Source organism: Furipterus horrens, unplaced genomic scaffold (genome assembly GCF_987537825.1).
Source record: "Furipterus horrens unplaced genomic scaffold, mFurHor1.1.pri manual_scaffold_6, whole genome shotgun sequence".
Taxonomy (NCBI): Eukaryota; Metazoa; Chordata; class Mammalia; order Chiroptera; family Furipteridae; genus Furipterus; species Furipterus horrens.
Window position 1 is genome coordinate 13,377,537 of NW_028327176.1, and position 22,767 is coordinate 13,400,303.

At 42.8% G+C, this 22,767-nt stretch overlaps 3 protein-coding genes across 6 annotated transcripts in view; 2 read left to right on the forward strand and 1 right to left on the reverse strand.

Moving 5' to 3' along the window:
• The window catches only part of ADCY3 (adenylate cyclase 3), a 50,275-nt gene extending 48,976 nt beyond the window's left edge, over window positions 1-1,299 (forward strand). Inside the window, exon 22 of the mRNA XM_090280975.1 lies at window positions 304-1,299. Within this exon, the coding sequence (XP_090137101.1) occupies window positions 304-486 (183 nt within the window). The 3' untranslated portion in view covers window positions 487-1,299. The remainder of the gene's footprint in view (window positions 1-303) is intronic.
• On the reverse strand, window positions 620-11,478 carry CENPO (centromere protein O). Of its 4 annotated transcripts, none has more exons than XM_090280972.1 (8): window positions 11,112-11,478; window positions 10,721-10,826; window positions 9,070-9,230; window positions 5,382-5,487; window positions 4,482-4,741; window positions 3,361-3,532; window positions 2,507-2,618; window positions 620-1,041 (listed from the first exon to the last, which is right to left on the reverse strand). In XM_090280972.1, exons 2-8 carry the CDS (start codon window positions 10,764-10,766, stop codon window positions 1,038-1,040), a joined length of 861 nt encoding a protein of 286 aa, XP_090137098.1. In that variant the 5' UTR covers window positions 10,767-10,826; window positions 11,112-11,478; the 3' UTR covers window positions 620-1,037. The 4 variants fall into 4 exon arrangements, with proteins under 4 accessions (XP_090137098.1, XP_090137096.1, XP_090137095.1 ...); XM_090280970.1 differs by having other exon boundaries at window positions 2,452-2,618; XM_090280969.1 differs by having other exon boundaries at window positions 620-2,618; window positions 11,262-11,478.
• On the forward strand, window positions 11,217-14,142 carry PTRHD1 (peptidyl-tRNA hydrolase domain containing 1). Its single transcript, XM_090280974.1, has 2 exons — window positions 11,217-11,485; window positions 13,854-14,142. Exons 1-2 carry the CDS (start codon window positions 11,234-11,236, stop codon window positions 14,022-14,024), a joined length of 423 nt encoding a protein of 140 aa, XP_090137100.1. The 5' UTR covers window positions 11,217-11,233; the 3' UTR covers window positions 14,025-14,142.
• The last annotated feature ends 8,625 nt before the right edge of the window (window positions 14,143-22,767 follow it).

Consider the following 22,767-nt stretch of genomic DNA (forward strand, 5'->3'; position numbering starts at 1 on the left):
TGGAAGCAGGAAAGCGCCACAGAAAGGGCAAAGGGCAGGGAGCAGAAGTTTCCAAACAATGGTGCTGCCACATAGTCTACTACTCTCTCCTCAGATAGCCTTTGGGAGCGGGGAGGGCCCCACACAAAGCACCCCGTGTTCCGCTGCAGTGTGTGCAGTGAGGGGGCTTGGCCCTGGGAGGTTTGGAGGAGGATGTCAGAGGTTGGGCAGATGGCCCTGCGGACCATCCATGGGTGCCATCTGGGTAGCCTGTCTAGGCTCGCTCTCTGACCCCAACTTCTGTCCTGTGCCCTCCCTCTACAGGTGGTAGAAGAAACGCAAGCCATCCTTCGAGAGTACGGCTTCCGCTTTGTGAGGCGAGGGCCCATCTTTGTCAAAGGGAAGGGGGAGCTGCTAACCTTCTTCCTGAAGGGGCGTGACAAGCCAGCCACCCTCCCGAATGGCTCCTCTGTGACACTCCCCCACCAGGTCGTAGACAACTCCTGAATGGCCCCTAGCCCCACATTAGTCCACGTGGGAAGGGAGAATGTATTTTTTTTGGCATCAAGGGCCCTGGGAAAGGACAAATGACCAAGTCCCAACATTCCCAAACTACTGAAGTGCACACTCACATAGAGAATAGGTTTAAAAATATCCTCGAGCCTTCATTGGTTTGTGGACACACGGGCTCTGAGGGGGTAGCCATACTTCGCAGGGTGCCTGCAGCCTCCCGGAGTAAGGGCCTCAGGCACAGCACGAGCACAGTCCTCCCAGAGCCCTTCCTCCCCGGCAGAGGCCATGGCCATTGAGTGGGAATGCACTGGAGTGGGACAAACTTGCCTTTGCCGCTGGGACCACAGATGGGGAAGCCTGGCTTAAGACGAGGGCTCGGCAGGCGGCCCGCTGCTGGCGAGCGTCTGCTCCCAGCTGCAACTTGAAAGCAGCGCTTTTCATTCTGAAGGGGGCTTGGGCTGCAGGCCTGTGTGTCTCCAGCTGGTCCCCGTTAGGTGAAAGGGCTCTTGTCCTGATGATCTTGAAAGGTTCTTCGGGAACCCCCGTCACCTTAGTCATGAGAGCAGAAAGTGCAATATTTCCTTTTACTTGGTGGGAGGGAGGGAGAGGGAATTTATTTCTGAAAGAAAACTATATCAACAGATCTTCTACATTTATATTTTTAACTTTCTGTTAAAAAACACTTTCCGATATTGCCTTGCTTTTTGAGCTCTTGCTACATTTCGCCTTTGCTACTGCGTTAAAAGAGAATTTACAAGTATTGCTAAAGAACAAGACTGTTTTATTAAAAGCTTTCTTCAACTTTAATGTGATCACTGTGAAAATCCTGTTAATGCCGCTCCTCTGAGAAGTGTTTTGCTAACTCACCACTGGTCCCTGCTACGTGCCTGGAAGGCACAAGAGCTTGAACTAAGACATCCTGTTTATTCCTATGCTGCTTTCTTCTAAATGGTGGTCCCATCTGACTTCACCATTCCTGTGTGCTTCCCCCAGAGTTAGCTGGAGCACCCACACTTGTAAGGTGACTTCTGGTCACCAGGTCTATGAAGTGACCATTTCAAAGCAAGTGAGGACTGAATGCAGCTTTGGATCTTGGGTAGTAATGACCCCTATTTGTGACTGGTCAAACAGGGATAGGAATTCAAATGGCAGGACCTGGCCAACTAGACAGATCTGTGAACTGGGCCCACACACACTCTCTTAAGCCAGGGAGGGTGCCAGCAGCTCCAAGGCCATGGTCATAAGGAGAAATGGTACAGACCAGGACATGAGGACAGGTGCACAGCCGTGGTCTACAGCTTGCGAGAGGTGAAGGGAAAGTCTACTTCCTTTTGCAACAACTGAATTATGAGCAGACTGCTGACCATGCTTTTTTATAGCTGACTTAAAACTATCAGCTCTCTACTGAGATGTTTTAGGAAACAAAATATTAGAGACGAAAACCCTGATTATTTTATCCATCGTGCTTCCACCACAGCACATTCTTCAAAGGCAGTGGTCTAGAATATACTGTTCCAAACACACTTCCCTTAACTATGATTCATCTCATATGAACTGAGAGTATGCTAAGAACTTTATTTTCAAATGCCTTACACAGGAAAATGAGGTAGAATTAAAGCTTTTATAAAAGCCAGAAATACTTTTTAGTTGAATGGTACATATTCCTCTCACAAAATGCCTTCTACTGCCCTACAACCCAATCTGATTTTCAGCTAAAATGTAGGGTCAAATCAGTATCTCCAAGAACAAATGGTCTTAAGCATTTAACAAGCAACCAAGCAGCCACGGAGAACCGTCAAATGCCAATGTCTATGAACTCAAACTCGCCCCATTCATTGTCCCGATGAGGTGGGTGTCTGTCTTCACTGTAAGGATGTGCCCAGGCAAGAAGTCTGAGCCCCTCAACAGTTTTCAGTCTCAGGATCTTGCCTGGGATTTGTACAGTAGTTGTTTACTCACTTGTGATGTGTTCTCAAAAAAAATAATATTCTAGTAAACCATCCTCAAGTCCAACCTTTCTTCTCCTCTTGCAAATGAGGCAAACACCTGATGAAGGGGCTTAGTACAGAACAGGTGCTCATGGGCGGCTCGCTGTTCCTCCCATGAGGCGGATAATGTGTCCATCTCTAAAAAAAGAAAGATTATATCAACCTCATCTAGTGCAGCTGGGAGAATCGGAACCCGGATCACTGACACTCTGGACCCAGGAGCTGAGAGGCTGGCCCTTACGGGACCAATGTAATTTTGAGACCAGGAACTTAGAATAGACTGCCCCGAGAAATCAAAATCCTACGGTACAAAACCTGTAGCAGCTTCAAAACTCCTGCCTCCTAAAAGCACTTCATCCTATTTTCTCATTATTGCCCACATCACAGTACCTTGGTACACTTAACTAAAACAGGTCACACACACACAAAATCTTAGCCACCTCCGACAAACTCCCACTCCGAGAAGTGTCTAGAGCGCTCGAGTATACTGACTGGCCATGTCCACGTGGCTTCAGAGGGAAACGCGTCCTTTGGCGCCCCACCACTGTGACCCTGTGACTCAGCCTCATCAGCCGTCTGCTCAGGAGCGGTCTCCAGTGAAAACAAATTATAGGCTGAGAGAACACTGGCTAAGCTGGAAGGAGCAGAGAAGGAGGGAAAACTGTGATGACTATGTTTAGTACTTACAAAGAAGAGGGAAAACTGTTAGAAACAAAGAAAATTGTATTTTATTCTTTGTATTTTTCTGTTTCTTGTATATAAACAGAAGGTGTCTCAAGAGGTCCAACTGATGTATTCTATCTATTTTACTGTTTCTCTCAACCTGAGTAACCCAGAGCTTATTATATTACTTTCTGCACCGAGGTATCCTACCTCTTACCTTGATAAGTGACGGTGACGTCAGTTGGAAGGGTCCTCGTGAGGTCCTTATAGAGGAGCCTAGCACAAAACGGGAAGGCCTGGCCACTCAGCTCCACTTTGTAAGTAAATGACAGCAGATTGCACAGTGAGTTTCTCTGCAAGGGCCCAACCAGAAAGGCTGCAAAGTCACCCTAATGGAGGTGGGGATCAAAAGACACAAAGCATAGACCGTTAGGGCTCCAAAGGCAGGGAGTGGCTGTGACATTTCAAACACTGTCTGCCCAAACAGGGCCCCATTACTTAAATTTCAGAGAAATACAGAACAGGGAAAGGTCTGAAAAGAGGACTAATGACAGAGATTTGTGATTTGTAAGAGAACAACAAGTCGGTGGCAGCCTAGGAAGGCCTATGGGAAGCACTTACTCAGTAAATGGCCAGGGGCTGGGGATGCAGGGGAGATGCTACTTCTGCCAAGACTTTTCGATGCCATTGATGTGTGTATGCTTTGTGTCTGCATACACACATCAATTTATCTAAATGACAACCAGGAGCTTCAACCTCATTCCAAAGGCCTAGAGGGGGAAATTCTAAGCTTGTAAGAGTCAATTATTCCCTACTGCATTCTTTTTTTTTTCTTTTTTCTTTTAAACCCCAACACTAGCTCAATTGCAACCCTAAGATAGGGCAGAATTTAGGCAAAGATGGGTAGTATTCCTCTGTGATACTTCAGATTATTCTGCTTTGCACCTACCTCCCAGGTTCAGCAAGGCACCTGGCACACAGGAGGTGCAGTAGGTCTTCTGTCAATCCCAACTGAATTAAAAGTATAGCAACTGTGCTACTCTGTGATGGGAAGAAAGGGTCAAATATAAAAGCTTGGGGTCCGCCACTGGGGAGTAATAATCCCTTAACTAGTCTTTGTGCTTCAACATCATCCAAAGTTTCAACAAGGGAATAAAAGAGTGGAAAAACAGCTTGTACATAAATAATAAGTATTAGAAAGATAATAGTCAAACTTCTGACTCAGTTAGGAAACATTATCAAATACAAAAGAAAACTTGACACACGCTCCCCCCGCCCTTTTCTCCTTTTAAGCCTATCCTGGGCTCATCAAACGCTACATAAATTCTAAACACATACCTGAAGTCGGTCTGCCTGGTACTTCCTCCCAGAGTAAGCATTTAGGTATTCACAGAGACTGAAGAGGAAATGCTGAACATTGGTCTGTAAGTATTTTGCAGATATCTCCTCTAAGGGAATGAAGGCTGGAATTGAATGGTGATGTATCTGAAGTGGTTTCTGTATCACAAGGTCCACGAAATAGCAATCCAGCAGGTTCCCCTCAAAAGCAGTCTGGATGCTGACACAGACTCCTCGGCTGGTCCGTTTCCCACTGAGCCCTGAGACAAACAAGTAAACATCCCTTAACAGACGTCAGGCAGTCAGTACCTGACTCATCTGTGCATCCCAGTTGCTCCGGCACCACCTAGCACATACAGGATGCGCTCAAGTGTTTTCTGAGCTAATATCAGACTCTTCCCTTTTGTTAACACTGGCTCACATTGTAGCCATGGAATGGTGGAAAAGAAAAACATCCTAAATACCAAATTATTGAGGACAGGATTTTGAAATTTTAAACTTACCTTTTTTTTTTCTGAGTGTCAAATAATGATAGACCCCAGTTTTTACCACAATCCTCTTGTGACACAGATAATGGGGAGAATAAATCCCCATTTTAATGGTGAAACAGAGACTTGAGATGTTCAAACTATTTGGTGGCATAAAGCAAGCCAGCAGTAAAGAAAGTTCTAGTACAGGATCTGGCACACATTAAATAGTGAAAATGAATAGTCTAAACCAGCTCCCAATCAATCTGTTGCACAGAGAGGCCAATATTGTAAGTAAAGATGCCTACAGCATGTGTACTGAGGGGGCAAAACCAATGCTCAAGAAGTAAGTCCAGGACTAACAATACATCTACCAAATAACTCAGTAGAGACCAGAGACCCAGACCGAAAACAGGCCAGGAAAAAAGTATACCTGTAAAACGATATGCTTGCAGAATGGCTTTCATGTTTTCACATTTTCTTTCCAAAACTTGCTTGCTGACCTCCAATGTCTGGTCAGGTTCTACACTGGCCTCAACCTGCAAGATATACAGCAAATCAAACTGTGTCCAAAGGGGCTTAACACACCGTCTCCGCCCACACCGACCTGGAATAAAGCAGAATGCAGAGTATCACATACTGAATGAAGAAATGCTCCAGGGGTCTACAGCTGCTACGGATTCATAGTAGAGGAAGAATCTTGTGGGTCACAGTGTTGGAATCAGCAGCAGAAATTGTGCTGGCCTGAAGAATATAGTGAGAAGCAAAAAGAAAAAGTGTGAAGAAAGTCTAGTATGAGCACAGGGTGAGCAAAAGGTGAACTTGTAAGAGGCAAGGCTAGAAAGCTGGTTTGGGTTGGACTGTGTAGGCTTTCAAGTGCCAGGATAAGAAGGACCGACTAAGATGTGTACACTTAGAGCTCTGGCCAGTAGATGGTCTCAGACTGACTCTCCCTCTGAGAACTATACAAGCTGGATGAAATTCCAAAACTAAGTAAGCAAACATACCAGCAAACAAAGAGAACACTCTGAAGGCAATAGAGAAACACCAAAATAGCCTGACTGAAGGTTAAAGATAAGTGCTCTGAGCTTAGCTGGGTCTTCCCTGCAGCTTTCCCCCTCCCAGCACATGGTTTACATCACAAGGGGAAGGGGCCAAATGGAAAGCTGCAGGCTCAACTCTGTAGCAGTCCCACTGAGACAACAACTGGAGGCCAAGGTTACTTTATGAAAGCAGCGTTTCTATGGGCCAAGATCCCAAAGAAAAGGGAGCCCAACCTTTTGCAGGCAGTATACCCTCCAGGCATTTGCCAACTCCTAAACTGCATGTGTGTTACTGCGTACTTAGAAATGAAACAGAAAGAAACCTCTGAAAGTTAAAAGCTAAGCAGAGACTGTAGCACAAAAAAATGTGGAGTTCAGAGCCTACCAAGGCAGAGGAACCTTGACAGGCCCGTCTGCAGCACACAGCCAAACTTTCAACTGAGGGCCCCAAAGCAAAGGACAACACCCTAGAAGGGCAAGCCAAAAATAGTCCACCTCACCTGGATGAAGGTGACTGGATATACTATCTGCCTGTCAGAAAAAAAAAGCTGAAATTCCTTCTGGAGAAGAGAACGCAATACACAATCCCTATATATTTTTAAATATACGATACTTATCATTGAATCAAAAATATTTTTACGGCGTATATAAAGAAAAAAAAACATATGACTGAAAACAAGGAAAAAGACAAAAGAAACATCTAAGGGGATTTAGCTATCTGAGTTAACAGGCAGATGAAAATACATTAAATGATGGAAAAGTCGTACCAAAGAGCCAAAATCTATAAAAATGAGATGAAAATCCTAGAACCAAGAAATATAGTATTAACTAAAATTAGAAGTTTTAACTTGCTAAAGTCTGAAAGCCAACTAAACACAAAAGTAGGAAATACATATTGAATATATTTTCATATCCAGATTAAATCCCAGAGAGAGAGAAAATTAGTAAAGACACAGGTCACAGTAAAAACAAAAACAAACAAAAAAAAAAAACTCCATACAAGGAGCCCCAGAAATAGAGGAAAAGAATGATGCAGATGCATTATGTGAAAGCATACTGGCCAAATTTTCCAAATAAATGAAAAACTTCAAGTAATCTAAGAAGCTCTACAAACACCAAGCAGGCTAAAGAAAGGAAACCACTCCTAGCCCCGTTATGACATAAAATTGCTAAAACCCAAAAACAGAAGCTTAAAAACAGAGGAAGACACATGTTCAAACAATAACACTAACTCCTGAGAGAACTGGTAGGAGCAGAAGACAACAGAATGCTAAAATATGAAAGAAAATAACTTCCAATCTAGAACTATATGCCTAGCAAAAATATCCTTAAAAAAATGAAAACCATAGTGACAGTAAAATAAGGGTGTTTTCAAACAAACAAAATCAGAATTTATTGCCAGCAAGCTTACAATAAAAGGAGAACCAAAGAAGCTACTTACGCTGAGGGAAAATAATCCCAGATGGAAATCTGGAAATGCAGGATAGAATAAAAAGCATGGAAAAGGGTAACTCTAGTGACTGTACAAACAACAAAAATGTTTCCAAGTTTAAGCAGCTGTAGAATTAAACACACAACAGCATGAACGGTGTGTGTGTGGGAGAGAAAAGTCAAGATGTTAGAAGGTTCTGTATTATCCAGAGTTTTAAGTGTATTCATCGGAAGTATACTCGAACAAGAAAAGTATTGCATGTTTTTGCTAGGATAACCACTGCAAGAATAATGAAAGAACGTACAATAAGCTAATGGAGAAGGAGAATAATAAAAAATAAAAAACAAGCTCAATCCAAAAGATGGCTAGATAGAAGAGAAACAGAATAAGACAAAATGGTAATATGGTAGACTGAGATACAAACATACCACTAACCATATTAAAAGTTGAAAGAGTAAAAATTCCAACTAGAAGACAAGAGACTTGTCAGGCTGGATTAAAAATACTTAACTATATGCTACTTACAAGAGAAGTACACTTTAAGCGGAAAGAAAAAAATTCACCATGCAAACTTGAAACTAAAAGAGCTGTTCTAGTTATACTAATATTTGATGAAGCAAAAAAGTTTAACTAAAATAAAAGGAACATTTCACAATTATAAAAGGAAGATATAATAATCCTGTTTGCACCCAATATAGAGCAAAAACAGAGTGCAAGGGAAACAATGTACAAATCCATAAATCACTGTAACTGATTTATAAATGAGTACAGTCATGCACCACATTAATGATGTTCCAATGATGGACCACATAGATGACAATGGCCACATAAGATTAAAATAGCTGAAAAATTCCTATTGCCTGATGACATCATAGCTGTCATAGCGTCATAGTGCAATACACTACTCATGTGTTCGTAGTGATGCTGATACAAACAAACGTACTATGTCTCTAGTCATAAAAGTATAGCATGTAATAAATGACTGTAACTGGTTTGTGTATTAACTATCCTATGGTTTTTACTGTTATTTTAGAATGTACTGTTTCTACTTATTAAAAAAAAAAACTCGCTGTAGAATAGTAGCTGTTTACCCCAGCAGCAATGTCACACAGCTTGTGTTTACCATCTTTTAAAAAATTTTTGCAACTTTATTGATATATAATTCACAACCCATATAATTCATCATTTTAAAGTATACAATTCAACAGCTTTTTAGTATATTCATAGAGTTGTGTATCCATTACCACAATCAATTTTGAATGTTTTCATTATCTGAAAAGAATCTCTACACCCCTTAACTGTCATTCCCCCAAACCTCACCCTATGTAACCATTAATCTACACTGTTTCTATAGGTTTGCTTTATACTGGACATTTCATATAAATGGAATCATACAACATGTGCTCCTTTGTGAGGACAGGTTAAGAGATTATATATTATGAAGAACTTGCCTGGGCCATCAGTAATGCCTGCCTGATAATTACTCATTGATATTGGTATTAGCTGAGACCTTATAGGCTTGATGAAGGATCAAGTGCTGAAAGTGATCCAGTGAGATCACAGGTAGAACATATAAAAATCTGTGAATTCCCAGCTCACGCCATGTATGCCCTAGGAAAGCTGGACGACAGTCGCCCTCTACTCACTCTGGCTCCTCGGCGTCTCACCTCCGCCCTCAGGGTATCGCGCAGGCTTCGCAGTCTATGGATCTTGCTGTCCAGAGCGCTTTCCGCGGCCTGGGCTCCCTGTGGCTCTTCAAATTTTTTACGGGATCTAGCTTCTAGTCTTTCCAAGTGAGCTAGAACACCTGAGGAAAGTAAAAAGAGACTTTCTCAAGCCAAGCACTTCTAACTCTGGCCACAGAAAGCATTTCAGGGAAGAACAAAGGGTGACCCTTTTTTCAGAACGTTTGGCCAGTTAATTGTTAAACACTGGCCCTAATTTATAAAACCTGAAGAACTGACAAAAGAAATCAAGATCAGCAACCTCTTAGCCTGTACACTAATGGACAAGCAGTCTCCAGCCAGGACAACGTCCCAAAACGGCATCATCTGAATACAGACAATCTGTTATCCATGATAACAACCTAGAGGAAAATATATTCACCAGATTCACCAACTCTCTCAAAAACTGTTTTTTAAAATGCATTATTCTTTTCTATGTGTTTTCTGCAAAGCTAATGCATAATTCTTTGAAGCTCTGAAAAATACTAGTACAGCACTGGGACGACCCAAATTAAAGGGAACTGTCTACAAATATTATTGGGTATTAGAGGGGAGAATGAGCTCACCACTGGACAGAAACTGAGAGGCTGACTAAGGAACAATACAGGTGCACCTTCGTTCTACCACAATTTGCAGATGTTGCTTTTTTTTTTTTTAAATTATTATTAAACAAACTGAAGGCAACACCCCTAACCAGGAAAATAAATTTAACTCGCTTCATTGCATTGGTCTGGAACTGAACTTGCAATATCTCCAAGGGACATACGGACAGTGAGGGTTCTGTTCATAAGACTAATCAACTCCAATAAAGACGTGCTGAACAGTTCCTAGATATTAACACACTTGTGCTACATGATTTACTGGCATTGTGTGTAAAGAACTAAAGCATTTATTGACTATTTCCTATAAATAAGGGTCGTGCTAAATGTTTTAGTTGAGAAGCATGAAAAAAACTGCTTATTTAATTTCCACAACCAAAACCACGATGCTATAATTCACCTCCATTTTCCAGGTGAAAAAACTGAAGCAGCGAAAGGTAAAATAACTTGCCCAGGGCCACAGCATTTATAATGGCAGAGCCAGGACTCAGACCCAGATCTAAGCAATGCCAAAGCCACTGCCTGGCACCTTCACAGCAGTAATGGCCCCTCAAAATCCTGGGAAGAGAGAAAGGGATCTCACTGGCTAGAACGGTAACTCTGAATAGAAACAAGGAGCATATTATGAATGCAAACGATGGTTATAAAAAGGGGCAAGAGCTAGAAATACGTGAACCAACGTTTCCCTGTCTAATGATCGGAGCCACCTGCCCCTTCAGTAAGTCTTCCATCAGACATGCCTCCAGGTGGTGCGGGTTCGATTCCAGGTCCCCGCAATAAAGCGAGTCCTAACTTTTTGCAGGTGGAGGGTTTTGTCTCAGTCTGTAAAAACCGCCACACCTGCGAGGCGCCATGCGGCTGTGCCCGTATTAGTTGCCTTCACTGTTCTGCTCCCGAGCAGGCCAGGTCACACAACAGCGGTCACCTTAGGGCAGTACAGTGCTGAGGGTTGGTAAAGACAACCATTTGAATACCTCCTCTGGACTCGCCGTCTTGACTTAAAGTATTCCCCAGGTCCATCTCCTCCGTAGATTTCCAAGAGCCTTCCTAGGAAGCTGCCTAGGCACCTGGATTTCCCAGCTGGCAAAATAAAAAGTGGCAAGAAGTCACATTTAGACAAACCCAGACGGTAGAGCACACACAACTCAACACCCGAAGTGGCACTTCCAGGGCTCCACTTCCCTGGCCCGCCCTTTCCCCGGCGGTGTCCACGTCCGCTTAGCCGACCCTGCGCGCTGCCCAGGACACGGCCCCTCCGGTCAGCCGGGTTGCCCTCCAAACGAAAGGAGCTGTAAGATGCTCTTTGGCCACTGTCCCGTTCCTCACTGGATCTTTTTTCCCTTTACTTCCCCTCCTGTGGCTCACCCAGGTCAGGAATGAGAGTTCCCGCCGTTGTCGTCTTCAAAACAAGCCAATCGGACCCAGCATGCTTTGCGCGCCCACCGTACAAAACATGGCAGCGCTCTGGGCCCCTCCCTGATCCCGGCATGCACCAGGGAGTACGCCAGGTCTTACTGTTGGGCAGGAAGATGGCGGCACCTGGCGTAGAGCCGCAGATCTTGGTACAGTACTTGGTGTTACGAAAGGATCTATCGCAGGCTCCGTTCTCCTGGCCAGCGGGCGCACTGATAGCGCAGGCTTGTCACGCGGCCACTGCAGCCTTGCACATTCACCGCGACCACCCGCACACTGTTGCTTACCTCCGGGAACTGGGGCGCATGCGCAAGGTGGTCCTGGAGGTGAGGCGTGGGGCCGAGGGGGTGGGGCGCTGAGGACCGCGAGAACGGAAGTGGGTGTGGTCTTGGTTCCGAGGGCTGAACTACTGGGCCACTTGAGCCACTGCTGCGAGGGCGCCTTCCTTCGGCTGCGGGGGTCTAACTGTGAAGAGCGGACGTCGGGTCCCTTTTTACTGCTCCCTTCCCCCTCCGGTCTCACCTGCGTCCCTTTCAGTAGAGACGGTGAAGGAGGAGGCTGGAGGGATGAAACCCGCCTTTCTACCTGTGCACTGGGCCGGGCTTTTAATGCCCCTCGGAAATTATTGTTCCTCTCCATTCCCACAAAACCGATTCGGCATAAGGACACGGGATTCCTTATTACTAGTGAAGTCAAATTAAAGCATTTATCTGGGCAGGACTTCAAGTTACTTGAGAATAAGTGTGACCCCCAGAGCAAATCGGACCTAGCATCGCAAACACCACGGGTGTGAAATAGCCGTAAGGTCCTTTTTTTTTTTGCAGATAGCCAAGCAGATCTTACCCTTAACCCTTTGAAATTTCTGCTCTAGAAATGTCTCCTAAGAAAAGAATCCGATGCACCTCAAGAGCATTGTACAAGGATATTCATAGGAGCACTTTATAATAGTAAAAAATGTGGAAGTCACTAAAATTCCAGTACAATAGGGGATTGGTTAACTTCTGTCCTTACAATGGATTACGAAACTAGTGTAAATCCTATTTCTGGAGCATGTGTAGTTGGGCGGGAGAGTGCTCCTGATGTGATGCTAATGAACTACATTCTATCTACAAGATGGTCCAAGATTTGAAAGGAACAACTAAGGAAATACGTCCGAATGTTAAGTGGTGAGTGGTGGGGCTTTGGTTATGTCCTAGTGCTCCTCTTTTCCGTTTTCTACACTAAGCACATATTTTTTAATGAGAAAAAAGATGCTTTTATTTCAAGCTTTTTTTCCCCTCATAAAATGTATTTCTTCTAATAAAAAGCAAACCAGAGCCCTGGGGTGGAGGCCTGGGGTAGTAACCGCTTTATGGCTAGGTGGCAAAAGCAGATTACCCTGCAAGACACAAATTGCTCTTGGGTAGTGAAACTTCCAACGGGAAACTGCAGTAAAATGTCTTGAGAGTCTGCAAGTAGGCAGAAAGAAGCAGATAGCTTTTCATTTAGATTCTTTTTATAGGAAGGGGACCTCAAGAAATCATCTGGTTCAGACATCACCCTCTCCCTCCCTCCCTCTCAGGCAGAATATATTCACTTTTTTTCCTCAGATGAGACCTATGAAGCCCACAGATTATCCTGAGTTTAAAAAGACATCTGGTGATTCTTAGTTGTTAGCCATGACTCAAGAAAGGGACTCAGGAGTCACCATTGATTAACTTGAGGTGCTGCTGTAGCTATAGAGACCAATAAAAATAGAACGCTGAGATTACTGTGTGCCCGGCACAAGTCGGAGCCGAATTTCATTGAATCCTCAACACTACTAGGGAGCATCATCATCCCTGTTTCATGAAGGGGAAACAAAGGCCCCGCTAAGTCAATAACCTGTGAAGGATCGCACAGACGGTGAGTGGTAGGGCACAGGTTTGGCCTCGCTGGTACCATGCTCCTGCCTGGTGCTGTGCTGAAGCAGCGGGGTGGGTAGCCGGGAGGAGCCCAGCTCTCCCTGAAGGATTCCATAGATTTATTGCTCAATCCCTGCATCCTCTAATTTGACAAGACAAACCTGGAGTTATCATAGCCACTTATGCCTTCATAGGGAAAGAATATACCTATTTTCTGAATGATAGTTTTAATACTTACTGTATTGGGCTTCCGCACAGGTGATAAGGATGGTGAGAAAAAATTTCCAAAGGATGTTAGGGATTAGTTTGCCCTCCCTGGAGCTTAACGAGTGGGAACTATCCCAGAAGGAAAATCCTAGGTTCTGGTGGGGTAGAGTGGGAGGGTAGGAAGGAGGTGGAGGTAGTGTGATTTCAGAAATCCTTTCAGTAGTAGTCAACTTTTACAGTCGGAGCTGGCTGAAGGATTAGGGATAGCTGTTTGGGGACCAGCCATAAGAGAACTAGAAAATGTATAAAGTGTAATTACTGACAGTGCATACAGCATCTCAAGAAGGAAGAGAAAAATCTCCATTTCATCAACAGGAATATTAAGCCTCTCCGCCCCCCCCCCCCCCCCGCCCCTAAGCAGCTTATCTAAGGTCCGAGGGAGAGCGAAGCTGTTGCTTCTGGAGGCAGGCTCTACAGCTCCTTTGGGAGAGCTGTTCCTCCACTTGCAGTTAAGAGGAAACCCCCTCCCCGCATACTTTGTTTATTCACTTGACACTTCCTAAATGGGCTGTTCAGTCCGTGTTCTGTGTTCTGCTTCTTGTAGGCCCCAGATGAGACCACCCTGAAGCAGCTGGCTGAGACCCTGCAACAGAAGAACATTGACCACATGCTATGGCTGGAGCAGCCAGAGAACATCGCCACTTGCATTGCACTCCGTCCTTACCCCAAGGAAGAAGTGAATCAGTATTTGAAGAAGTTCCGATTGTTCAAGTGACTGACGTTATGAATTGCTTTGATATATTTGATACCAGCTAGATCCAGAAAACTGTATGCCATCCATCCCTAAGCATCATGTACTCCTTTCAGTGGCAACTCACTCTCCTCTAAGTTATGGTGGTTTCTTGAGGGTCAAACACATGTTCATTTTAAAGTTGTCACTAATAAGTATTTCCTTTTATTTTTTTAACCCTCACCCGAGGACATGCTTATTGATTTTAGAGAGGCGGGAAGAGAGGGAGGGAAACATCCACGTGAGAGAACATCCATCGGTTGCCTCTCGTACGTACCCTGACTGGGGACTAAATCCTCATCCTAGGCATGTGCCCTGACTGGGAATCGAACCTGCCACTTTTCAGTTTATGGGACAGTGCTCCAACCAACTGAGTCAGATGGGGAAAGCAGGTGAGCAGCAGTATTGTTTATGGGTCATTGCTCAAATAGGACATTTGGTTAGATTCCTATACAAGGGTCAAGGAAACGCCTTTCCATTTTTTGTTAAGAAAAATAGAGTTCTTCCAATAATCTAGGTTTAAAACTTTGCCTTTGAATTCCTTATTTCTTATTCACACTCAGTTATTGTTGAATCTAAGACATCAAATTTAAGATACACCATTATTTTATATGTTAAGACAAATACTGCCAAATAAAGATATGCAATTAACTATAAGATGTATTTTAATGTCAAATGTTAAAATATACTTATTTCTTAGAGTTGATGAAATTTGTCAAGTATTACATCTATTGTAGTTGCTGATGCTACCACCCTGTTTTAAGCTCTGACTGTGCTCATCAGTGTCCCACTGGTCTGCTCACCTCGACAGGTTGTATACTGGTTTCAACCCAGCAGATGTTCTGCCACTAGGTTTATGTAGGGTCACTGAGCACCTTGTTCAGTATAGGCTCCAACTGGCCCATGCAATAAAATCAGAACTCCTTAGTTTAGCCTTCAGGCCCTCCACATTTATCTTCTTACCTGCTTTTTTAGATGAATCTTCTATTTCCTTATCCAAACTTATGTTTCAACAAAGACTCCAGTTGCCGCCCTCTAGTCTCTGGTCTGGGATTTGAATGTTTGTACTCTCCCCCTCCCTTTGCTGCCTCTGGACTTGACTTAAAAAACTATTTCTGGCTCGAGTGCTGTACCTTCACAAATCTTACCCAGCCAAAAATGACAGCTATCTTCTCTGAGCGTCTATAACACTGTATAACATTTAGAATATTTCTATAAACATTTGGAGAAATCTGAAATTGCTTGGATACCTGAAACTAAGTTTATAAAGGGCAATTTGTTCAACAGGTATGTGGCATGTCTACTGCGGCAGGCTGAATTAAGAGCTCAGGGTAGAGAAGGAACAAGCAGTCAACCAATGCAGCGAGAGGAAATGGGAAGCAACAATGAGAAGATCAGAAACCTCTGGGACAGCTATAAAAGGCCCAACATAAGAATCATTGGTTTGCCAGAGAATGAGGAAGATGAACTAGAACTTGAAAAATTGAGTGAAAATATAATAAAGGAGAACTTCCCAGACTTGGGGAAGGGAATAGACTTGCAGGTCCAGGAAGCAAGGAGAGTTCCCAAGAGACTGGACCCAGGGAGAACCACTCCAAGACACATTATAATCAAAATGTCAAAAATTAAAGATAAAGAGAGAATCTTAAAAGCAGCAAGAGAGAAGAAAAGAATTATGTACAAAGGGGTCCCAATTAGACTATCCGCTGACTTCTCAAGGGAAACCCTACAGGCAAGAAGGGACTGGCAAGAAATATTCAAAGTAATGAAAATCCAAAACCTACAACCACGAATACTCTATCCAGCGAAATTGTCATTCAGAATAGAAGGACAGAGAAAGTGTTTCCAGGACAAAATAAAACTGAAAGAGTTCATTAGATCCAAACCACTGTTATATGAGATGTTAAAGGGACTGGTTTAAAAAAACAGAAGCTAGGGAGATGAAACAAAGGCAAACTAAATAGGCAACGAGAGTGGAAAAGGAACTGTGGGTATGGGAAGCATATTGGGGGGAGGTCAACAGGGAGGGGGAATGGGGAAAGGGAGGGAGATGATATAGGAATTGGGGATCAAGGTAGGAGGGAATGGAATAGACGGAGAGAGGTTGGGAGGAACTGTATGCACAACTAATGGACATAATCTAAAAGGGGGGGACAACTGGAGGGAGGGGGGCCACCGGGTGGAGGGGAGCAGAGGGAAGGGAAATTGGCACAAATGTAATATTTTAATCAATAAAACACATTAAATCTGAAAAAAAAAATAAAATAGAAAAAAAAAAGAGCTCAGGGTATAAAGAGAAAAGTTTTTACTCTCAGGTAGCTAAGAATCTAGCGAGAAGACAAAGAAAAACGACAGGAATGTACAAGGTAATAATGGGTCTACCTTCCTCCCCATGTCCCCTGGATCCTAGATATGAGGATTTTCCTTTATAAGAGATGGTTACTTGAAACTAGGAGAGTAGACAGGGAGAATTAACAGAGTGCTGAGGGCAGGACCAACCTCCCTAGGAAGACAAGTGAATAGTTTCAAGGGGAAGAGAGTGACCAAGGGCAGTGTAGAATTTCGGTAAATAACTGAAAACATTCAGTAATTGGGAATACATTGGTTAACTTGGTGAAAGCGGTTTAAATAGCATCTGAGGGTGGGAATCAGACTGGAGGCTATTGAGACAACACTGGGAAGAGAGGTGGGAGGTAGGGACTATTCCTTCAAGAAGCCTGAATGGGAGCGGGAAAGGTATGTGCTGAGTCCCACAGAGGGGATTTTCTTAGATACTTAAGCAAGTTGATGGGTGAGGAGGAGGGTAAGAAGAGAGAATGAAGTCGTAAATAGAATAACTGATAAAAGAAGTTCAGAAAAACATGGGAAGAAGTGGTCATGGGCATAGGGGAGGACTGGTCTTGAATATAGAGAAACCTTTTTTTTTTGGAGACTGGAGGAAAGGAAGTGGAGGGAGGTATGGATAAACATAGTTTATAAAGTAGAGGAGGAAGAAAGTTCAAGTTGACTATACCTGTTGACTTCATTTTATTCTATGAAGTAGAAAGCATATAGCCTTTTATAATAATGAACAAACTTATGAGCACTGTGTTACATAGCACAGTGGTTATTAAAAGTTCAGACTAGCTGGTGTCAAATGGCCTGAGTCCAAATATTGGCTCTCACACATTCAAGCTGTGTAAACGTGGGCAAGGCACTCAATTTCCCTGAGCTCCAGCACCTTCGTCTGTAAAGGAGGGATTTACAGGGGTGGTGTATGGGCTCAGTGTGTTAGTTGGTACAAACCCCTTAGGACAGTGCTGGGCACTTGGTGCTAGAACCTAAGCATAAAAATACATTTTAAGACACAGCCCTCAAAGAGCTGCCTTCAAAGAGCTTTTGTCCCAGTCAGCCAGCTGTCTGATTCCTTTTCTGCTAAGGAGTGATACTGTCCAAGAATCCTCAAGCACTCCTGCTATTTCCATTCAAGACAATTAGGAAAATGTTTCCAAATGACATTGCATCTTAATTTTTAAAAACATTCTGAGTTCTGTAGTAAGACATATTGACAAAGCCAGAGAGAGAGAGAGAGATGTAAGTATACAACTGGGAATTAGTAACTCAGGCAAATCCCTAGAGCAGAGATCTGAGCACAAAAGCATCAAATGGGGAAAGGATAGGCACTTGTTCTGACACAGAGTGAGAGCAAGACGACTAGCAGGGAAGTAGCAGATTTTCCTACTGGTTTCAGCTAAAACCATTATCATTTGAACCATTATCAGTGATTTTCAAAGTGTGGTCCCTAGATCAGCACCACTTGGGTACTTGTTAGAAGTACAGTACAGATTATCAAGCCCTTGCCCCAGACCTACTGAGTCGAATATTCTGGCTTTATCTAGAAGCAGCCTGGTCCAAGGAGGCAGCCAACCTAAAAGGTGAACAATAAATGTGTGTGATTTAGAATCAAGACATTATGATGGTGTACAATGTGCTTACAGAAAGGAGTCAGGATGGAGAGCAAGAATCTGGCACCAACTACACTATATCTGGCCTTGCACACCAAGTTAACAACAACAAAAAAAAGATGTATTCTTCAATAGAGCAAAAATTGTGCTGCAAGCCCTAGAATAGATGATAAATCCTTCAGAAGAATCTTGGATGCTTTGTTTCTTATACATAAAAATATTTTATGATTTTCCATGTGTGTCCATACATGCTAGTTAAGCCTGACAACTTTATGTTGCAGGCAATCTTGTTTTAAGTTTAGATTCCGAAAGGCTTTGACTTGCCCAAGATCAAAGTCAGTGGCAGGACCAGGATTGAACATCAGATTTTTTGTTAGTCTAGTTTTTGCTTAACCTCTCATAGTGGGTTTCCTATTTGCTTTTCAGCCATCTAAGTACTAGAGGGTGGCTATGGGTAGTTCAAGCACTGGGAAGCTGTGTCTTCCGTTTTATATTTGTTAATTGACATTCTGGATTATAAATCATTGTCCTGTGACTGTGAGTTGTATTACTCAATACCCCAGGGCCCACTTATCACTGGATAAGCTGACAAAATTGAGTTTCTGAACTTGTAAAGCTGAGGATCCAGGTCTAGGTCACTGTTTCTCATGGGACTCACAGAATGCAGAGGGCTCCCCTAGAGGTGCACGTTAAAAGCACATTTTAGTGCCGTTCAACATACATCTTCTCCACAGATTCCGATATGCCATCCTTGGGGTGTGTACTGTGCTTCCTGGTTGATAATCTCAGCAACAGTGAATTACTCATATTGATGGAAAGGTGGTATTGTGGAAAAATGGCTTAGAACCACTGACCTTGGCTACCATTACCTCATAAGTTTTAACCATCCTTGAGGTCAAGTTTAGCACAGAAGAGGGGACTAATCTAAGTATAGGACAAGTAAAGACTTCTTCAAAAGGGCGTTTAAATTGAAGTCTTAAAGGACGAGCCAGAGGAGAAAAAAGGAGCATTACAGGCTAAGGAATGAATAGGAATATGGACATGGAAGTGAGAACGTAGATAATAAATTAAAAAATAAAGACCATTTGTTTAGAGAGTATGGAAAGTTATGATTTCAGATCAACTATAGACAAGAAGTCACTAACTGATTCTGAAGGTTGTGTTAAGAAAGATTTCTCTGGTGACTGTGTAAAGGATGACTGTAAGAGGCATGAAGGTGGTTATTGTAATCAACCAAAAAAGATAATTAAGTCCTGAATTTGGTGTGTGATTCAAAGGGTTAGAAAGGAAAAGATAAGACTTCAGGTCAAGATGGAGGCATAGACATGCTTCGCCTTCTCATACAACCATAGAAAGAATTACAACCAGATTTCAAAAATGACAAGCAGAACCATCAGAAAATCGAGCTATAAGGAAGTCTAACAACCAAGGATTTAAAGAAGCCACATTCATCCAGATGGGTAGGACAGGCGGAGTCATGGAGACAGAGTGGAGAAGCAATAAGAATAAGGAAGAGTAAGAAATTGAAAACTTATGCAAAAAAAATAATGAAGGAAAACTTCCCTAATTTGGTGAAGAAAACAGACATGCAAGTCCAGGAAGCACAGAGTCCCAAACAAGTTGGATCCAAAAGGGACCACACCAAGACACATCATAATTAAAATGCCAAAGATTAAAGGTAAAGAGAGAATCCTAAAAGCAGCAAGAGAAAAGCAGAGCGTTACCTATAAAGGAGTTCCCATAAGACTATCAGCTGATTTCTCAAAAGAAACTTTGCAGGCAAGAAGGGACTGGCAAGAAGTATTCAAAGTGATGAAAAGCAAGGTCCTAGATTACTCTGTCCAGCAAAGCTATCATTTAGAATGGAAAGACAGATGAAGTGCTTCCCAGACAAAGTAAAGCTAAAGGAATCCATCATCACCAAGCCATTATTATATGAAATGGTAAAGATTTATTGAAGAAAAAGAAGATGAAAACTATGAACAGTAAAATGACAACAAACTCACAACTATCAACAACTGAAACAGAACAAAAACAAACTAAGCAACCAACCAGAACAGGAACAGAATCATAGGTATGGGGATCATTTGGAGGGTTATCAGCTGGGAGGGGGGAGGGGGAGAAATGGGGAAATGGTGCAGGAACTAAGAAGCATAATTGGTAGGTACAAAATAGACAGGGGGATGTTACAAATAGTATAGGAAATGGAGAAGCCAAAGAACTTATATGCATGACCCATGGACATGAACTATGGTGGGGGGATTGCTGGAGGGAAGTGGGTACCGGGCGGAAAGGGGCAAAGGGGGAAAAATTGGGACAACTGTAACAGCATAATCAATAAAATATACTTTAAAAAAAAAAGAAGGAAAAGATAGCTTTGAGGCACTACAAAGGATAACTTTGCAATTTGGTGAGATGAGTGGCAGGAGGCTGTTGACAATGACCATCAACAGAATGATGATAAAAGACACAGGAGCTTATTTGTTGGAAAGTAAGTTATCTGGTTTGGGACTTAATTTTGAGGTGCTGGGGAGTGGTGATCCATCCATCTGGTAATGTTCATCAGTTTAATTCAAGACCAGATTTTAAGAGAGATCTTGGCTAGAAGAGTTGACTTAAGATGCATATAAATATAAGTGGTACTGAGTTCAAGGGCAAAGAAGAAAGGGAGAGTCCTGAGATACTTTTCAGAATTATTACCCTCATGTAAATTTAAAATATGGAAAAAATCAGTACTTTAACAAATCCTAAGTTGATGTCCAGTTTACTTTCAAAATGGAAATCCTGCCAAACGTCTAAGGAACTTGAATTCTAGAGAACAATTTTTAACTCATCAATTTTCAACTGAGTTAAAAATTGTCTCATGGTGCTTTTATCTCTAACGGTTGTGTTGTGCAGTGGAAACAATGACAGGTTCCATCCCAAAGCCCAAGGACTGACCTTGGGTCCAGCACTTCCTAGCCACCCGGCCAGAAATCCGAGCTTCAGTTTCACCATCTGTAAAATAAGGCTATGGCTTACTCTAATTGCTTCATAGGATTTTGAAGATCGAATTACATATTGTATGTGAAAGTATTGTACAAACTAAGAAATTATTAGCACAAGAATATTAGCCTAGCATATTGCCGGGCAGAGTGGAAAGAAAAGTATTCCTAACTGACGTAGAAACTCCAGTATTAGAAAGGAAGCAGCTTCACTCAAGCATCTGTACTTCCCACACCGCCTCTCCCAGGGTCTGGACTGCAACAGCTCATCAAAAAGGTGGAATAAACACCAAAATCTTGGCCTAAGGGTTTGTATTATTCTGTACCTTAGGACCTCTGGGCATTGGAGTAGGAGGAAAACCTGATGAAACAGATATTCCTTTTTAGCATTTTAATTCTTTTTTTTTTTTTTCAACCCAATGTCTCAGGCTTGCTACAGATACCTGTGGGCATTACTTGGTTCTGTTGGTTGCATAAAGTACCGAGTTCTGAGATCAGCACAAATGATCAGACCAGAGCCCAAATCCACTAAGGGAGAAAAATTCTTTGTCTGCAGAAGGATCAAGAACCAGAGAAAAGTGAATGCTTCCATGATCTGATCCAAGAAACCAAATTTCCTGTCTCACAAGAAGGATCGTGTCAGTCATTTTATACTTGCTCCGCAGGAACCCACATTTCCCAAAATTCTTCTAGGCTAAGGGGTGGCAGTGCAGCTTCATGAAGCCCCATTTAATTTCCTGTTTAGACAGGGACAGCATGCGTCTCCCAAAATTGTAGCAGAAAAGCCCTGTCAACCTTATGCCAAAGCTCACCTCCATTTAGGACTCCTCCAATGGGCAGGTCCTGACCACCTCCAGAGTAGGGGCCAGGTCCTCTCTCCTCAGTCTTTGAGTTCTCATTCCACCTTCCAAAGCCCATCTTTAAAAGTTATTTCATGTAAGAAAATTGCCTGCGGTTGCACAATGAGATTAAAGTCTGCAGACTCTGAGTTAGTCCTATATCATAAAGGTCCAGGATAAATGAATCCAGAATTTGGAATCAGATGGCTTGGTTTCAAGTCCCAATCCACTGATAAAAAGTGTTTGTGTCATAAGCTTTTAGCTTTTCTTTTTACAAAAACTTTCTCAAAGGACTGCAGAGGATTACATGCGATAATGTACCTAAAAGCACCTTAGAAATTGTTACGGTACAAATTTACATTTTCTGAATGGTTTTAATATTTACATCAACAATAGAGTATTGGTTAACATATATACAAGCCTGCACTTCTGGCTGGACAGAGCTAGTCATGGACGAGACCTCATCTAGGGGCTGGCACAATTTCCAAGTGAGGATCCCAAGGCCTAGTTCATGTTCCTCTGGGAGCCCAAGGCTGATTTGAATTACTTTCCAGTCTACCAGCTAAAATAATTCTAATAAAATGTTTATGAGAACTTAAGAACATTGGTTAACAATGTAAAAACCAGCTCCCTGGGCCTCCTTCCCGTCTCCAGGCCTTTGCATGTGCTGTCCCCCAGACTTCTTTTCACTGGCTACCTCCTCATCACCCTGCAAACCTCACGTTAGATGCCATTTCTTCCTCTAGGAAGCCTTCCTTGATTGTACAGACATGATCTCGCTCACAAAGTAACTTCTAACTCCTTTATACCACTTAACCCAATTCTGATTATAACTGTAAGTCCCCTCCATGTGAATACCAGTATAAGCTCTGGGAAGGAAGTGTCCATGTCTGTCTGGATTCTTCCATATCCCTACTACCTTGGATAGACAATTAACTGTATGAAATGAGTGAATGAGGCC